This window comes from Chelonia mydas, chromosome 12 (genome assembly GCF_015237465.2).
Source record: "Chelonia mydas isolate rCheMyd1 chromosome 12, rCheMyd1.pri.v2, whole genome shotgun sequence".
NCBI classification, from domain to species: Eukaryota; Metazoa; Chordata; order Testudines; family Cheloniidae; genus Chelonia; species Chelonia mydas.
The window spans coordinates 13,959,968-13,979,534 of NC_051252.2; the positions used below are offsets into that span (position 1 = coordinate 13,959,968).

Here is a 19,567-nt window from a genome sequence, read left to right on the forward strand (position 1 = left end):
CAATCCTACAGAGGTGGGTTACTCTATTGACTCTGGCCACTGGGCCCCACTGCCACATTTGATAATTAGGGTCACGAACGAGGGACCTAACCAGCTGTTATACAGGTTTTTTCCCCTTTCTCCTCATCATATGTGACCCAGCATCCGTGACGGAGTGTACCTACCTGCGACAGGTGCGTGGGAGGGAGAAATCAACAATTCTTTGTTCCATAAGGGCCCATTTGGATTCAACAGTCCTACTTGACTGGCAAAAGATAACACCTCCTGGAGTAAACTAATATTTCACACTTGGTAATGTTTCTCTCCTGACTACAGGGAATTTACAGTTTTAATAAACATTTTTATAGTTACAGAGCAAACATTGAAGCCTTACCTTATAATGTGGGATAGAGTGGAAATAATACATGCAGCATCCTACAAGCATTCCATAAGTCTAAATACATTGTTACGACTCTAATATCTATTTTGATAAGGCTAACACACATTAACACAGGTGAGCCAGACCGGTTTCCAGCTATACATTTGTAAGTTACTCATGTAAAAAATTCTGTGCACAATATTTTAAAATTCTGCATTTTTTATTTGTCAAAATAACACAATATAATCCTGCTAGTTACAATTATTTTGGTAATATATACCTGTCAGTAAGTATGTCTGTAACAATACAGACAACGAAAAAGATTCAAGAAATGTCACTAAGCTGGGGCTCCCGCTGTCAACCCCACCATGTGTGGGGCTAACAGCCCAGACACCCAGAGCCTGCCATGCACAGGGCTGAAATTTGTGATTTCCACCAAAAGGAAGCATTTTGATTGAAATCACGAATTCTGCAGGGAAAAAATAGAATTCTGCAGGGAGCATTAATTCTGCACAAATTCTGCACTGTGTAGTGGTGCAGAATTCCCCCAGGAGTAGTAAGTGTTCAGTGAGCTCGGGGACCTTGGCATGAGCTGGGATCTGGTTTCCAGCATCAGTCAGAATTAGAGTTAATAAAGTTACTCTTTAAAAAACCAGGCCTGATTCTTGAAGGTACAACAATGTGTTTAAAAGATTATATTGGAGTGCTGTGTGGGTCCCTAGATTGCCCTTTTAGGAAATGGGGCCCCAAGTCAGAAAAGCACTTAAGCACATGCTTAAGTCACTCTCTATTAAAAGACCCCTAAGCTCATGCTTAACTTAAAACATTTTTCAAATTAGGTCTTATTATCTCTTACTTATATTGTGGTAGCACCTAGGACAGAGGTGAGCAAACTACGGCCCGCAGGCCACATCTGGCCCGCGGGACCGTCCTGCCTGGCCCCTGAGCTCCCGGCCGGGCATGCTAGCCCCGGCCTCTCCCCCAGTGTCCCCCCTCCCCCATAGTTATGCCGCCACGCGGGCAGCATGGCTTGTGCCCGCCTACCTCCCAGGCTTTCCAATAAGCCTGTCCTGCCGCTCTGAGCAGCATGGTAAGAGGGTGGGGGGAGGGGGGTTTGGTTGAGGGGCTGGAGGCCCCGGGGGGCAGTCAGGGGACAGGGGGCGGTTGGATGGGGTGGAGGTTTGGGGCGGGGGCAGTCAGAAGACAGGGAGCAGGGGGGGTTAAGTAGGGAGTGGGGTCCTGGGGGGGGCAGTTAGGGACGGGGGTCCTGGGAGGGAGTGGTCAGGGGACAAGGAGTGGGGGCGGGGGTTGGATGGGTTGGGAGTCCCAGGGGGCCTGTCAGGGGATGGGGGTATGGATAGGAGTCGGGGCAGTCAGGGGACAGGGAGCAGGGGGGGTTGGATGGGGGTGGGTTCCCGGGGGGGCAGTTAGGGGCGGTGGGTCCCAAGAGGGGGTGGTCAGGGGACAAGGAGCGGGGGGGCTGGATGGGTCAGAGGTTCTGAGGGGGGCAGTTAGAGGGCGGGAAGTGGGAGGGGGCGGATAGGAGGTGGGGGCCAGGCTGCTCGATGAGGCACAGGCTTCCCTACCCGGCCCTCCATACCGTTTTGCAACCCTGACGTGGCCCTCGGGCCAAAAAGTTTACCCATCCCTGATCTAGATGCTCCAGCCATGGACCAGAACCCAGTTGTGCTAGGCACTATACAAACACAAAACAAAAAGATGGTATATAAAGTAAAACAACATGTTCTTACAGTATTTCTGTAATACATGAGTCAGTGTGATATTTTCCATTATAAAAAGTTATAAAGTTAATCTTTGCTGAAGCACACTTCTTTGTTATATTCTATGAACACAGTTTTAAGTCCTATTTTCTTTTTTTTTATTTTTCCAAGGAGGGATGAATCATGTTTGTCTTCTGTATTTCTTGCTATCTTAGAGAGTCCTTTTCACTGGAAATTTTCACAAGCAACATCTCATTTAATTCTCAAAAAAAAAAAAAGAAGTGTTTCAGATTTGCAGATGAATATATCTTATCGGAAAATTCAATAAAAAGAAATTGGGTATCTTACTATTTGCTTTTGCATACTTTGTTCACTTTTTAATTTGATGCACTAATAACTCCATTATGCTATGTCCCAAACTCGATTGTAGCAAGTACTTACAGAGTAAAGTGTTTTCTTTGTCTAATTCCCAGCTAATAAGAACCATGCTACTACTAATAAAGGAGTTATTAAAGATTTATAATCTCAGAAGGCTACGTCATTAATTAGGAGATCTAAAAGGATAACTAATGAGTCCTTAAGAAGACCACTTCCAATTATTGACTAGATTTTATTCCAGTCCTGCCCCAATAAAATTGTGCTTGTGGGCAGTCTCACCAGATATGAATAAATCTTATATTTTCACATCTTCTCGAGCACTGGTCACTGGTGGTTTTTATAATTTTTTTTAAACTGTGTTGGAGCAAGGTACCATTAATACAACCTCTTAATAAAACATTATTCCTTTAGAATGGTACTGTGAAGGCGTGCATAGACCCCACATGGACCAGGAAGGTGACAGAAAGGCCCTGGTGGTAGGGCTAGCCACATCCTTCCGGGCCTGTCAATCTTGAATGAAAGGGAGGAAACTACAGTAAGCAGGGGAGAGTGTGGAGCAGGATTGCCCTGAACAGCAGACAGCAATGGTGACTCCTGAAGCTGTGGAGGGAACTCCTAGCCAGGAGACCTTCACCCCAACCCTGACGAGAGTGCAGCAAATTCCCAGGGAAAGACAGAAAGGCTGAGCCTGACTCAGAGGTCCGTCCAGAGGATTTTTTCCAAGCCCTCCTAAGGTGGTGCTGGATAGTTAGCAACATTGTACACTTGCCACTCCCCTCTTTGCTGGGGCCACAGGGTGGAAGTATCCCCGAATACATTAGAATTTGTGACTTTCATTTTGATTCCCCATCCAGAGAGACTTAAAAAGGCTCACAAAGGGCAGAGCCCCACCCCTTGAAAGTGGGGCCTGTTTTGAAATCACCCAGTATAGATAATTGGGCATGGTCAGGTCCTCCCACCTTCTGAGGGAGGAATCACCTAAGACTCCATTACAGGTACACATGGCAGACAATCATTCCTTAATGAGTATTTCTCTAAGATTTTTTCCTCTATCTCTTCCTCTATACCCTTTATATATTTTGCTCGAAAGTTTGTCTGTTTGTGAGATGGTACAATTCTAAACCAGTTCCTGTATAGCTAGTGAACTTTCTCTTAAAATTCTGTTTACTAGTTTTATCACAAATATAGTATCGGAGCTGTAAATGTTGGTAGAAGGGTAGTGTTGCAGATCCAAAATGGTCTTTAATTTCTTGGAAATTCATTAGAACGTCTCCATGATACAACTGAATTAAAGGTAGGTTTACCAGACTAGTTTCTTAGGATGAGTAAGAGTGGGACATGATCAAACCATGTGATGTGTCTTTCAACTAATTGCATGAAAACGTATAATGGAAAGTGTAGGTGAGTATATTTCATGCAGGCGGGAGAAAAAAGTGTGAACTTTGTAATTCAGATGTAAAGTTCACCAGCTGTCTCTAAGACTTTATAAGTGAATTTAAGTAAAATAATTCTTTCAATAATCAACTTTTGGTTCTAGAGTACAATTAAAGTACCTGCCAATGATAAGTACTCCTTCTTTAAACTTGTGTAGAATATTAAAGAAGTTCAAGAAGAATTTGGTCTGCCCTTGATTAGGAACATATATGTTCCTCTTGATAAACATATTTCTCATTTAATTTCCTTTAAAAAGTATATTTTTTTAAAGAGACCTGTCTCTCTTTTCTTTCAACAATTTATATAGATTATATTCCATACCTGGGCATACATAAATGAATAGCACACCCACACCCCTAATTTTTAACTGATGCAGAAGAAAAAATATGCATGACAAAACCAACTGACTCTAAAAGAAGCATCTTGTCCCACTTTAAAATGTGCCTCTTTCAAGAAGGGGCTACCTATTGGGCTACATTTCCTTAATTTCAGTTAAAGCCTTTACAACATTATTGAGACCTTTAATATTAATCCAAGTAACCATAATCAAATTAGCCATTCCAGTCATTTGCTTTCTTGAATAAGTTAATTTTTACATTAGTTTCTAATTTTTGTTGTTGTTGTTTTGTTTTCAGCTCTGAGGTCAGTCCTGTGGTCCTTATCCCACAAAAAATATATGCTGGTATGGCAGAGTACCGTACATAAGACAGTATGTAGACAATAGCAACAGAATATTCACTCTGCCAAAAAGTAATTTTATACTTTATTATATTACAGACAGGTTAATTTTGAAGGTGTATGGAACAGAGTTTTAAAGAAGTAGGACACTTTTTACTATAAAATAACAGTAGCAGTATTGGTCTGTGCTCCAAAGACGGTAAATAACTTGAAATAATAAGTTTCTGCCTTAACATGGTTAGAAATGTCAGATGTGAGTTGAGATGATGAAATAATTCAGACAAATAAAAACAAACATGATCCTTCCACACAAAAATTAAAATAAACATTTTTAGACGTTTGAGAACAATCAATAACTTTGATTTTTTTTCCAGTTTCACAAACTTCTGCACTTCCTGATTTTGGCAAAGACCATAAGAAATGGGATTTCCACTACCCACATACATCACTTTTGCCTCTGAAGCGATTACAGTATCACAATATTGTGTATTTTAAGTAAAGTGTTATAATAATAACAACACTTGGCTCTTGTATGATCTTTTTCATTCATAGATGTCAACTGGATTGTAAGTATCATTAGTCCCAATTTACAGATGTGGATACTGAAGCAAATAGAGGTTAACTGACTTGTTCAAGATCAAACTGTAGACTAGCAACAAACCCATGATTAGAACCCACCTGTCCTGGCTCCTGGGCCACTCTGCCTCCATAATAAAATACCAGGTTTACTGCAACAACCCTGGGCGGTGAATGTTGAGTGTTTAATGGTGCCCACTGTACCTGGGACAATTGTGTTGAGCAGAAGCATCGATATCAATGAATATCTGATTCAAATTCATGTTAATGGTAAAAATGGTCTCTTATCAGACTCATTGTTTCGAAAGGAGGGAGCCTACTTCCTGTCATCAGTTTCATTTAGAAGTGCCAGCTGACCCTAAGATCTGATGAGAAAGTGGCATAGCCATGATTAAGATAAACTGTGATGAATTAAAATGCTGTTAATCATATCAACTCAAAAGTCAGCATGATAACTGTTATTTCATGGGATGAATCAAAATATTATTGATTCTCAGCTGTTGTTCTGGTAAGATTGCCATCTGGCTGGTTTTCAACCGGTCTGGCTGGGGAAGAACTGCCAGGGTTTTTTTTGCCCTTTTCCTGCTCCCCCACCCTGAGAGTGAAAGGGAAGAAATGCTCAGCAGAGACTTCCCATGGGCTTATCCTTTTCAGAGCTGAGCCTCCCTTGGAGGACTGGGCTGCCTTCCCCTCCTTCCCAGCATGCTCCGGGATCAGCCAGACTCTGTAGCCTCCAACTCAGTAAGAGAAATGGGGGTGGGGAGTTGGTTGTGGGGCCACCTTCCCTGCTGGCTGCTTGTGTATTTGACAGGGGACCAGAGTCACCTTCATCCCCAGTTGGACACGGGCTCGGACTCAGAGTGCAGCAAGGCCTTGAACCACCCCCAGCCTCCCCCACCTGCACAGCCATCTGCATGAGGAGGGCAGAAAAGGGTCAGGCTGATGGTGGTAGAACACCTAAGAGGGGAAGAGGAGGGTCAGGCTGATGGTGGAGGGGAGGCCAGTAGCCGTGTTGTCTGCGTTTTGGAGGTGGCAACCTTATGTTCTTGGTAAGTAGATTATAGGTCTGATCCAAAGCCCATTGCAATCAACAGGAAGGAGTCTTTCCACTGACTTCAATGGGCTTAGGCCCTAAGCAAGTTAGTTAGTAGCTCACCTTGGTGCTGTCCTTCTCTTGCCGTTTTTTACATCTTGTACTCCCTGTTCCTCTCTTGCTGCTCTGTGAATGGTTTGATGGTTGATGGGACTGTGATACCCTCCCTTGAAGGACAACATCAGAGCTTGATCACTCACCCGAATCGCCATCTTCTTCCAAGTAGGATGGAGAATCAGAGGTAAGTCAGTCTAACAGTAGCCTCTCTAACAGCCAAAAACAATGGATAATAACACCTATCGTGATGGGGGTATCAGTGTTTTGTAACTCTGTCCCATATCATGAGAGTGAGGCAAAGAAATAATCTCTTAACAACACTCCTGTGAGTTACAGCCTTATTACAGTCAAAACCGCTCTCCCCGCCCTATTTCTTCTCCCCTTCCTCTTCACTTTCCTCATCCTCTTTTCCCCACCCTAATTTTTCCTCTCTTTTTTCGTCTCCCTTCTCCCAGTGTGGTTATTGTAACATCAGACAGAAATCACCAGTGGAATGGTTCACTCAAGTTGCTGTATTTGCACAATACTGTATTGAAGTTCTGATCACTGAGGTTGTAAGTGTGTAAATGCTAGACAGATGGCATGGTCTACTCATAGGATAGAACTAGGAACTCTTGAGGTTTACTATAATCCTGGCTCCACTATTAACTCATTGTGTCCTTGGTTAAGTCACCTTAACCTCTGTATCACAATTTCTGTGATTGAAAAAGAAGGATAATACTCGCATCTCACAGTATTGTATCCATTTTACAAAAGGAGAAACTGAGGAGCAGAGGTTAAATGACTTGTAGAAAGTCTCACAGAGAATAATAAAAAGGTCACTGGATAGAGCCTATGAACAGTCCTGATTTTCTGTGCTTTTCTCTGATTCTAGACATACTGCTTCCCCACGTCTACTACTGCATGGAAAACATACTTGCCAGGGATGTAACAAAACCAACTGGACTTGGAACATGAGGGTTTACAGATTTAAGTCAAAGATACCGCTTTTTAGGCGGGAGTGAATTTATATGTGCATATTTTTGTAATATATCTATTACTGATTCATTTAAATACATTTTCTGTGCTTTCCATAGACCAGGAGTCTGAGTGTTCTTTATGGCTAATTGATTTGTGATGATGATGATGATTCAGAAGAAAGTTTAGCTGAGGATGGAACAGAGTCATATCTTATGTGATACCTCAGACTTAATAATTGTTGGCATTACTAGATTTAGATTATACTACTACCAAAAGGGTACATTTCAAAAAGTTTCTTCAAATTCAAGGCTGGCGGGTTTCAAAGGAAATCCTTGGCAAGAGTATTCTATTTACTGCAGAAAGATGCTTACTTTATTACACCATGAAAAGAATGGAACATGCACTTAAAATGACCAATAATTCATAAATACAACTGCTCTGAAAGAAAAAAGAAAGTAGAATTTCAAAGCCATGGTTCTGTTAGAGGATATGAAAGTGAATAACCAGAGTGAAATTTACTGGGCCCCTTTAAGATTAAATATATAAAATGATAGAAACGCTGGGGACCACATTCTGTCCTTAGATAAACCAATGAGATCAATATGGTTTGGCTGTGTATGTAGCCATTAAAAGTGTAGCAGGAATTATTCAATTTATCTCATGAACTTGAAGAGATGCTGAGAAAATAAACCCCTTACATACCTGTTTTATTTTCAAAATTGTTAAATTCTCCATGGAACAATATCTCATACAAACATAATGCTTTGTTGTAAAAGAAAGGTAATAAGCATACATCCTAGTTTCCATTCCTTTCACCTTAAAATGGTCCTTTGCTCTCACTTGATCAATTATAACTGTCACTAGAAATTCATACTTACATCCTGTGACTAACTAGAAATGATCGAAAACTGGAATTTTTATTCTGTGCAAAAAGCCATATTTTCTAAATTTCCTGTGAAACAAAATTTTTGAACATTTTTTTCTTTCAGATCAATTGAAATGTTTTATTTCAATAAAATCAAAACATTTTGTTGTAATTTTCACTTTTTAAAAATATTGTATTATAATTTAGAAACAAAATTTAGTTGAAATAGACCTGTTCCATTGGACATTTTTCAGTCAATTCTCGCCAAAAACAATTAGACTCCTGGGGACAAATCATGCTCACCTTAGTTATGCAAGTCCCACTGTATTCAGTGGAAATATGCCTATACACTGGCTTCATAAAAATCGTATAAAAGCAGAATAAGGCACTTAGGGAGTTGCCCTCAGATTTGTGATAGTTTCTCAGAAAAACTGCTTGTCATAAATAATGTGTGGAGTCACAGCTAAGAAGCGACTTTTCCTACCTTGCATAAATGTCTTCCAGGAGTATAGCCTCCAAGTGAATAGACAGATTTTGGTGCTTGCACTTGTTAAGCCTCATTCAAAATTCTTCTCTCCTCTAGAAATTGAGTTGCCATCCCTGTCTATCTATCATTTTTCTGTCAATGTTGTTTGTCGATGAGATCTCCAAGAACATTTTACATTCTGAAGGGCTGTATGAATTCTGGAATAGGCTCTGCACTTCTGCTATTTTTTTTATTTGGCAAATGACTTATTTGTCTCATGAGTGTAAATATTTTTGCTACATGGTACATGTTGCATATGACTGCACTGTATACACACCATGCACATTTCAACCATTGTTTGCTTCCAGCATCAAAGCACGCTGTTAGTTTTGATTCGTTGGAGGTTTGAAATTGGCATACACTGACTGAACCAGAAGCTGATTACAGTATTTGGATGAGCATATCTTGTTGCTCTGTTAAGGCACTTGTGTGCTCCTATAAAAGGTGCATGGCCTTACTTATACATGTTATAGGTAAGTAAAGATGCACCTCCATGCCATGTTCGATTTTTGGATTCAGAAGCTTGTTTTTGGGCTAGACAACTTTTTTTTGCCTCATGCCATGCCTCTCTGGGATCAGCGTAGAATAAGGTGCAGGGATCTCAGCACTGAAGTCTTTCAACTGGGAGGTTGCAGTAGCTCAAGGCAACCATTACCGCCCCTCTACTGGGATGTCTGCAGTCAACATGTTGATGGCTCTGGCTGAGGGGAGTCTATGGAAAGGTTGTTGGGGTGACGTGCTGATTCCCGCGGCATCCCAGATGGAGCTTAAAGGTTTTCCTCTTACGTGGACTCTATGAGAAGGAATCATGGGTGCTGTCATTTGGATTTCCCTGTGCTAGCAGGAGTGAATCGAGCCACAGGATGTAACCAATATTAAACTGATAAGAGTACAATTGGGACAATGTCCCCTTTTTAAAATCCTGTGTGTCTTTCAGGTGTCTGCAAAAATTAATTTAGGACACATCATGATTGGTGCTGGTCATTTCATTTACTGTTTACAGCCCAATCTGCCTATACAATGAAAAATGGATCATCTTCTTGCTCACACACACATGTACATACGCATACATATATAAGACCTGCCTACATTTGGTTATGAAATGATATAATGGGGAGGCTTGTCAGTTTGGACTGTGCAATGGACTTTAATTGGTGGGCCAGGGTTCCAGTTGTATGGGTATCTCCTATAGCTGTAGTTCAGGACTCAGCCACACAGATGTCTCTCCCTCATTTCCTCAGACCCATGAAAGTGCAATAAAATTGTACTTACCTAAATTTTCTTGTAAGTTAGAAGATTAGACACTAGCCTGTTGGACCCTAAAGTCTATAGCCACCTCTTTCTGTGGAGCCTTTCAAAATGAACATGTTTTTAAAATGACCTAGGCACTCCTCTGTATAACATATATTTTGTGCTGAAATCCTCTGTTTATTTTTTAATGAAATTAAAAACCTTATGAAAACAATACCATGTCAAGAACTGCAACATGTATAGGAATATCCTCTCTTCTCAAGAGGATGAGGACCTTTGGCCACATGTCTTGCCAGTTTCTATGGGTGGTGGGTTTTGCAGTTTGGTGTTAGGGTGGACCTAGGCTCAAAGAGAGGCCGCCTCAGCTTCCTAACTGCTGAAGTGGAGAGGAGGGGCTGCAGCCTTCTTTTGGATCCAGAGATCCATCTTTCCTTGGTCCCTGGCTCCTTCACAGTCTGGGGTCACAAGAACCCTTTATTTTTCTGTCATTTGGTTTTATGAAGGATAAAATGAGCAGATGTACAAGACATGTCCCCTCCTACAACTGTACAGAAATATGAGTGCTACCATACAGGGTCTTGTTTAAAAGTTCTGCGGCTAACATTTTTGGGATACAAAAGTCTCCATAGATCTCTATTGTGACAACAGATCCAATAATGTGGTGACTATGGTTGAGTAAACATATTTGGATTACTGTTCTCCCTTTCACATTGGCTTCCAAAGAATTTGAGAGAGAGAGAGAGCGCTAGCTTTTGTGGGCAGGCTATTATGTTTTAAAGCCTTAGTCTGATATGCTATAAGAATCTTTTTCTTTCTTCTACTTCCAGGTTCAGCTAGCAAGATATCACTATGAATCAATAAAGTACATTACAAAACAAGCTGCAATTTAAAAAAAATGCAGCGGTGGAAGTTACTCACCTAGAATCTTTCAAGAAAATAGGACAGGAATTGAGAGGTCCGGTTACATCCAGTTATTGGAATACTTTTTGAATACAAAACAAGACCAAAAATAAATAAGAAGGAAAGAAAGTTTGTCGAATGAAAACAAACTAAAGGAAATACTACGGAAAATTATTAGAATTTTTTCAAGTGAATAATGGTCTTGTTTCTCTAGATACAAGATATGGAAAGTGTTGAGGAGGAAGGAAAGAAGGAGTAGATCTTGCTAGGGAAACTGAAGTCTGGGAGTCCTAGAGCGGTGGATGAATAAGAGGCAACTATGAAAGTGGAAAAACAAGGGGGGAAATGGAGGAGCAGGAAGGACTCAAAGGGGCAGGGAGATATGGGCATGTGGATTAAGAGAAACTGAGGAATAGATATGAGGAAAGTGGAGGATGGATCAGAAAAATGGGGAGGGGGTAGGAGTGTATATATGTACAAACTGTTCACTACGTGTGTATGCATGCATTGTACACTTTGCATGAACTTTGCATTATGTTTACGTTGAGTAGGTTATGTACACTCGCATGTGCAGCTGTGTGTGCGCAGTCTGTATGCGCTTTGCTTCATGTGTGCATTTATGCGTTCACAGCATGCCCCCTGGGCACTGTGTGTTTGTGGGCGCATTGTTAACATTTTAGGCATTTATATAACACTTCAACACTTCAACTGTAGCTTTAAGCACTGTGCATTGTAGTTGTGACTGTGAGGGCAGATGGGGCATGTGCTGTACAGTGTATATGTGACTGTGTGCGAGCACTGGGCTTCCTCTACTCGCTCCACACGTGGGATGGGATGGGGGGTATGTGCATGCACTCTATGCTCTGTGCACGGGTGTGTGTGTGTGTAGATCTGTGCAAACATTGCGTGGCACTGCCTATGCACTCCATGTACCGATGGGCAGTGTCCTCTGGGCACGTCTGCTGTGCACTTTTTGGCTGGGTCCCTGCTCTGGACGGAACGGTGGGGGCGCAGGTGGCTGTGTGCCCCCAGGGCGTGCGCACTGCCCTGCCCTCCCCCGGGTGCGCGCGCGCGCGGTGTGCTGTAGTCCGGCCGGGCGTGCGCAGGGGGGCATGCCCGGCGAGCGCGCGCCGGGCTCGGCGTGTAGGAGCGCTGGCAGGCAGCCGGTGCGCAGGGAGCGCCAGCTGCTCGCCGTGGGAGGGGTGGGAGCGCGGGCGCGGGGAGGGGCCCCCCGGTCCCTTGTTTCCACCCGCTTCACTGATTCATTCCTCCTGGGGAGCGGTGCCAGTAGCAGCGGCGGCGGCTCCCCTGCTTCTCCAGCACTTTGAACTCCGCTCGGTGTAGCCGGGGAGCCCCCCCCGCCCCCCAGCCTGGTTTCACCCCCCTCCCGGACAGCGGGGCCGGGCAGCTCTTTCTCTCCCGCTTGCCTCGCAGCCAAGCGCGGGGCGGCTGGATTGCCGGCGGGCAGAGGGGTGAGCGGGACCCTGTTTCCTCCCCCCCCGCCCCGGCAGCGGGGCAGCCCTTTGTTCCCCCTCCGGCCAGCGAGCCCCGGGCAGAGCTCAGCAGCACCCTCCTGGGGCAGGCAGGGCGCAGCGGGGAGAGCCGCTGCCGCCTCCGTGCCGGGCGCGTGGCTTCTTTGTGTACAGCTGCTCCTCAAGGCAGAGGCAAACCCTGTGGCTTTTGGCCCTGAGCTTTTAGAAACAAACAAACAAACAAAAAACCCCGCCCGTCCTGCCTCCCCCAGCCCGGCAGAGAGAGACACTACCTGGGCTGCTCCCCTCTCCTCCCTTTCCCTTGTTTACCTGCACTTTCCCCACCGCCTCTTTCTTCTCTCTCTGGCTCTGCCCTCGCTCGGTCCCTTCCCTTGTTCGTCCCCCTCGCCTCAAAGGGAAAGTCGGCTCCCTCGCTAGCTCCAGCAACTTGGTCCTTTCCCTGAAGCACAGATCCAGGGAAGGGCACTGAAGGTGGATCTATTATAACCTCCCAGCGCTTTTCTCGAAGTGCACTTCTTGGACCAAAACCACCCCCAGCATGGATGTAAGATTTTACCCAGCTGCAGCTGGCAGCTCTCTTCCCGGAGACCCTTCCAATCTGGACTTTGCCCAGTGTTTGGGCTACTACAGCTACAACAAGGTGATCATTTCTGTTCTTCTTCAGGTTGCTGTTATATTGCTTATTCTGTATGTATTAGATTTTGGTGCATGCTGGGGGGCATTTCAGGAGGAGGGAATTTTAAGGACTGATCCAGCAGGTTAAAACTTACATTTCGAAACTGCAAAATGGGACACAATGTCCTTTAAAAGTTTAAATGCTCCCTTTTCCCCTGGCATGCATTGATGGAGAGAGCCACTGTGATTTTTGCTCTGTGAGAATATTTCTGTCTCCCCCGCCCCCCCCCAGTCTGAAAGGCACAGCTTTGTAATATTGCATTTACATCTGTAAACACAAATGTGTTACACTTTGAACAGCTACATCATGTTACCGCTTGTAGCGTTTCATTGGTCACAAGAGAATTACTAAGGAACCAAGTGTTTTCATCTGGGCAAAGGATCTTGTGCAGTTTTTTTATTAAATATAACTTTAAGATGCGCTGCTTTTCTCCCACATGTCGGGAACAATGGACAGCTTCTTTGAGTCCATAGTAGCAGAGTGGGATTTCTATCCAGGGCCAGCACTTGTGAAGTTTTTCAGGGGCTGGACCGACTTCTGCTCCCAGTGTTATGTTATAGCAGAGTTCTGATGGAAATGATGCTTCCAGACAGTGCATCTGTGTTGTGGGGGAAAGAAAGAGATTATTCTAATAACTCGTTCATTCTGTTCTTTCAGATTATTTCAGATCAGTTTTATCGAGTTGCTAAATAAAGGATTATTACAAAGTGGAGGGTTATCTAGAGGTTTATGTACCTCAGCTACTAACTTTAAAAGGGAATAACCATTTTGATTTGGATATTGTCAAAGAAGTTGCAGTAGTGCTTACTATATTTGTTTTTCACACCTTTCTTGTGGTTTTGTGGATTTCACAACAGATGTTGCTAGTCAGAAGAAGTAGATGTTCCCCAGTGGGTCAATTTATTTACAAAATATGTCTTTAAATAATATCAAGACAGTTTGTTTCACAAATTACCAAAAGATGGAAAATGCGAAGTTAAGAATGACACTGTGACTCATGCTATTTTGAAAAAGACTTAGCTGTTTGCACTGGGATGTGTCAATAGCACATTGAGCTATTAGCACTGGGCCCTCTCACATGTACATAAAGGTCCCTTTCACACTGTGTTTTTCCTGGTGCTGTGTTTGCCCAACCTCTGGGGCCTTTTGTGAGGTACTATATGAAATGTTGGGGAAAGAAAGGGTGCTGCACAATGTGTTAACTTATGTTAACTCTAGTTCTAGAATGCTTTGCGAATGCCTAGTTAAAGTTTGAGGAAACACAGAGATCACTTCAGGGGAGACATAATTTGGGATCAGAATAAATGGATGGAGCAATATCTGAGTATGGAGAAACTTTCTCATGAAAAAATGACATACAAGTGGATGTCACAAGTATACTTTTCTATTCCTCTTCAAATAATAATTCTAATTTCAACTGCTGCAATGTTGAAGCTTGTGAGTGCTGTTTTGTGAGCTGCCTTGCTATTCAAAACACAGATATGCTTTCACTGGGAGATGTAGAACAGACTTCCCGGGAAATGTACATGACTCACGCATTGCGCATGCTCTCACTGAATACAACACGGAGGCTATTAGCATGCTGCTTTGTTAATAGTTAATATCAAAAGAAAACATGAATGAAGATAACATGAGTGTCAAGCTCTGAATGCTGTTAAAGGCTTCAGAAATGCTAAAATGCCTAGTAAACATGCATTGTTGTTTGGTACACCAACTAATTTTGAAAACGTTTGTCATTTGCTTGACATAAATTTATTTATTCATTAACGTTTTTATTGTATTATACACATTGTGTACTTATGTTGGAGCCACTACAATCTACTGTGTAAATTCTTACTGATACAGTGCTTGTTACATCCAAAATCATGAATAGCTCCAAAACCTGAAGTTTGTTGTGTAAACTCAGTTGGTGCACATGCACATAAAGTTCACATCTAAAATCAGATACTGAATAAATTTTTATTGCAGGCAGGAAAGGAAATTAGTGCACATATCCCACGAACATTAGAAGTAACTAACTTCTTGACCTGTAAGATTTTTGGAAAACCTAATGGAAGTTCTATTTTTCTGTGCTTGTTAACGCAGTTTTGGTAACGACTAGTAGGCCAAGCTTCAACATATAGCAGAAGACATTTTTATAACTAGAGGAGAACTTGTAAAGATCTACATTGTGTGAGTTGTTACAGATAAATCTTTGCATGTTAAGGGCCTGATCTTGAGCAGACGCATGCACTCACAGTTCCTAGTGATGTTATTGGGATTGGTGGGTATCATTTCCCGTTAGGATCAGTCTGGAAAGCAATAGCATACTGTGCAGGTGTTTCAAGAACAGAAGTGCAATCTGTGATTGAGTTCCTAGAAGGGAGGCTCCTGTTCTATAGTAAGTTAGGTTTGACTTCTACCTATACTCAATAGCTCACCTATCTTCTGTAGTTACTCTCTTGCATGGAAGATATACTCCCCACCCCCTTAAAAACAGAGTTCACAAAGGAAGGTTAGACTAGATAATCACAATGGGCCCTTCTGGCCTTAAAATCTATGCATCATTTCAAGTTCTCTTATTAAGTTTAGTTTTGAAGGATTATTATTTATTATTATTTTTGCAGATATGCTTAGGCAAAATAAACTATTTTAGTCACTGGGATGAATTGAAAGCATAGAACTCAAGGGTGAAATCCTAGCACCATTGAAGTCAATGGTAAATCTCCCATTGACTTCAGTGTGGCCAGGATTTCACCCCAGGTCTTCAGACTCCCAGCTGAGTTCCCTGTCCACTTGACCACTCTGCCTCATTGTTATAATCTGTATTCATATTCCTCTTGTAATGTGCCAATGACATTACCTGTGACCACTGAGTTGCTGTGGAAAAAAATTGTGTGATGTTACAAATAAAATGTTTTCCTGTTGGAACACATCACTGCATAAACACAGTTTCTATGAAAATATTGCCAGTGTGATTAAAAAGTGTAGTTGACGATTCATGAGTCAGCCACTGCAAATTAATTGTTGAGTTATGATGTCTAAAAATTTCAACACAAGCACTGATGTTGGGTAAATACACTAGAGATAATCATTGGAGCAGAATTCTCACTCTAACATACCTCTCCCGCCCTCTGCCTAACGGACAATCTCCCTGTCACTCTTCTGGAGGCCAGGTGACTCTGCCTACCCCTAAACAGAGCTCTGGTATAAATGTCACAACCTAAACCTGTGTACCTGCAGGTATGCAGTACACAAGAAGGCTAACTTGATTTCTTCCACCAGAACAGCCTCTAAAAGTTGCTACTCTCAAGCTTAATGTCACACTGTTGGTTACTCAGTGTTGTGGTAATTATTTCCAAGGGGTAGCACCTTGATTTTGAAGACTATTCGTTTGGAAATCAGATAGGCCCCTCCTGCAATGTATTTAAGCACAAGTTTAACTTCAAGTACAAGAATAGTCCAAGTATTGTTTATATTATAGTAGCTTCTAGATATTTCTAGATTAGGATTCTATTTTGCTAGGCACTGTACAAGCACATAGTATGCTCCAAAGAGCTTACAAAATAAATAGCTGAAGAGCAATCGGCGAAACAGAGGCACAGAAATGTGAAGTGATTTGTCCAAGGTCACCAGCATAGCCAGGCATAGAACTAAGAACTTAGATCAGTGCCTTATCTGGTCCATGCTGGATCTCATTGACTTCAATACGATTAGTTACAAATTTAAAGTGAAGTATGTGCTTAAATGCTTTTCAGGATTGGGCCAGTACTTCATAAATTTTCTATACAATTGTGAAGGTAGTTGGGTAATCAAAGTACATAACCTGCCCCTCTGTGTGTTAGGACTGATGGTAGTTCTCAAGGAGGAGACCCATCTCTAATTGGTAGAATTGTATGAGGGACTGCAGTATGCCTCTTTCTAGTCCAGGCCTGTTATATTTATGTGCACTAAAAAATTGACCATAAAAGAGTTGTAAAAAAATTATAAAAAGTTGAAAGAGACCAGCTGTTACACATTCTGCTTCTGTCTTGCTCCCTTTTATGGTTCTGCTGATAGACAGTAATTTTGGATGTAGGCTATAGTATAATGTTTTTTTTTCCTAAATAAACTTTTTCCAGTTATTGAGTAGATTACAAGCCTTGAACTGAAAATATTTATGGAACTTTTTGTCAGAGAGAATAAGGAAGTCTGTATAGCAGCCACAATTCTCATGGTGCTTTTAAAACAAACAAACAAACAAAAAACCAACCACAGGCTGGTGCTTATGTGAGTTATCATATTAGAACTGAACAAAATTTGCTGCATTATTTAACATTTACATTTTTATTGAAATACAGTGTATTTATTCCATACAGATGCTCTTGACGGTCAAAAATTTCAAATTTGGGTGCCTAAATTTAGGCACCAAAATCCATATTTGGATGCCAGAGTTTGACATTTTTGGCTGAAATATCTTGTATCTTATGGGTTTAACAATGAGTTTATCCTATATTTTAATAGAGTTAGAGAAGAGACAGCAGTAGTCTGGGTCATGGGGAGCCTTTAGTCTGGCTGTACAGTAGTGAATGAAAGGAAAACTCTGTTTCCTTTTGGTGGCTGAGGATCCCTGGTAATAAGCTGAATGCCTTAAGACATATGCAGCAGTGTGCATTTTCAAAGAGAAATATGAGTTTTAAGTTGGCTGTAACCCACCATTGCTGTTTGGTCATGGTTATGCATATAAGCATAGGGTTCCCCACATGTCCCAGACAATTCAGTCTAAAGGCCATGAAATGGGAGACAATCCAAATAAGGATCTGTGATCTCTCCCCTTATCACCTCTTTCTGGATTGCCATTTTATCACCATTATAGTTCAGTGATCCTCCTGGATAGCTGACAAATTTACTGAACTGTCACTTGCCCAAAATGGTAGACAGACCCGTCAACATTTCAACACTTTACAGGCAACTTCTGTGGGGAACCAGAGAATAGTGCAAAATGTCCCCCCTGTCCTCCGGGGACCAAGAATGTTCCATCTGAGATTCCCTTTCCTCCAAAGAGGCATGAATTCTGATATCACTGAAACCTTTTTCAAGCCATTGCGCTTTGCTAATACAGGCTTCATGAGGAACAGTGAAAATCCAAAATTAGAATAAAAATTACAGTTTGTGCCATCACTAGCTCTTGCAGTACGTTGTCTTTCTGAAGAATGATCTACAGCTTTTCTTTACTTGAGTCTTCTTGAACAGCTAGCTTAGAAAACAAGCCTCCTATATGTCAAGGGCAGCAACTTTACAAAGGACTGTTTTTTTGAAGGAGCTTGTGCATAGTGGTGACACTAATTGGATTGTGCAGTGTATAATTTTTTTGTTCAAATAATGCAACGTCTGTATTGAATAAACCATTTGTATGTATGACACAGGGAGAAATTGGTTTTAAAAACAGTTAACATAGCAGAAGCTGTTTTGTCAGCAAGTTTCATTACAACTAATTACAATTTAATCAGCAAGGATTTTAATGTACAATAGTATAAGAAAAGTAAAGTGCAATAGTTTATTATTAAAGATTTTCTGAAGTATGTTTAGTATGGTATATGAAAAGCCCAAACATGTATCTTTTAAAAATATGAAGTGAAAGTTTGTAACAAATTAATTCTCAAAAAAATATTTCCAAGAATGAGGAAAATTATTTTTTAAATATCCTTTTGAGGCCTGTTCTCATAAGATTGTTTACTTTAAAATATTATTCTTTGATATAAAATGATCATGTTGAGTTCTACTGAGGAAGTCAGGTGAAATTTTGGTAGCAGTGTTACAGGTAATCGCTTACACTCTACTGCAAACACTTGTGCAATTTTGTAGATTGTAAGCTCTTTGGCTGGGACTTCCATTTACAGTAGAACCCAAGAGTTACAAACTAACCAGTCAACCACACACCTCATTTGGAACCGGAAGTATGGAATCAGGCAGTAGCAGAGACCAAAAAAACCAAATACAGTAGAGTACTGTGTTAAATGTAAACTACTAAAAAAAAAAAGGGGGGGGGGGGTAAGTAGCATTTTTCTTCTGCATAGGAAAGTTTCAAAGCTGTATTAAGTCAATGTTCAGTTGTAAACTTTTGAATAATGTTTTGTTCAGAGTTACCAACATTTCAGAGTTAGGAACAACTTCCATTCCTGAGGTGTTCGTAACTGAGTTTCTACTGTATTATATTTTTGCACAGTGCCTAGCACAATAGGCCAAACTGGTTGTAGCCTTTAGGTGCTACTTATTGCAATGTAAATGTTATAATTATTATTGATTTGTAGTGTAGTTGTAGCCTTGTTGGTCCAGGATATGAGACAGACAAGGTAGGGTGAGGTAATATCTTTAAATGGACCAATTTCTGTTGGTGGAAGGGACAAAATTTTGAGTTGAGTTGTTGTTGTTGTTACTGATATTGGATTTGAGTAGTTTTATTGAGTTCAGTAACACTATAAAAACACCCAAGTTATGTAGACATAAAATAGGTAATTCAGTGGGATTACTCAAATGCCTGTTTGCAGAATCAAGGTCTTAAGTGAACAATCTGCCTTTTTGATCTGTAGACTCCCATTGCTGCTTACAGCATGACATAAAATTGGGTACTGCCCTGACAATA

The 19,567-nt window shown here is 41.6% G+C and overlaps 1 protein-coding gene across 2 annotated transcripts in view; it reads left to right on the forward strand.

Annotated features, from left to right (window-relative positions):
* Window positions 1-11,914: 11,914 nt before the first annotated feature.
* TOX3 (TOX high mobility group box family member 3) overlaps window positions 11,915-19,567 on the forward strand; it is an 82,783-nt gene continuing 75,130 nt past the window's right edge. Inside the window, exon 1 of one of the 2 annotated variants that reach the window (XM_007054002.4) lies at window positions 11,915-12,930. In XM_007054002.4, coding sequence (XP_007054064.1) covers window positions 12,829-12,930 — 102 coding nt within the window. In that variant the 5' untranslated portion in view covers window positions 11,915-12,828. The remainder of the gene's footprint in view (window positions 12,931-19,567) is intronic. The other variant, XM_043526261.1, reaches the window with a different exon arrangement.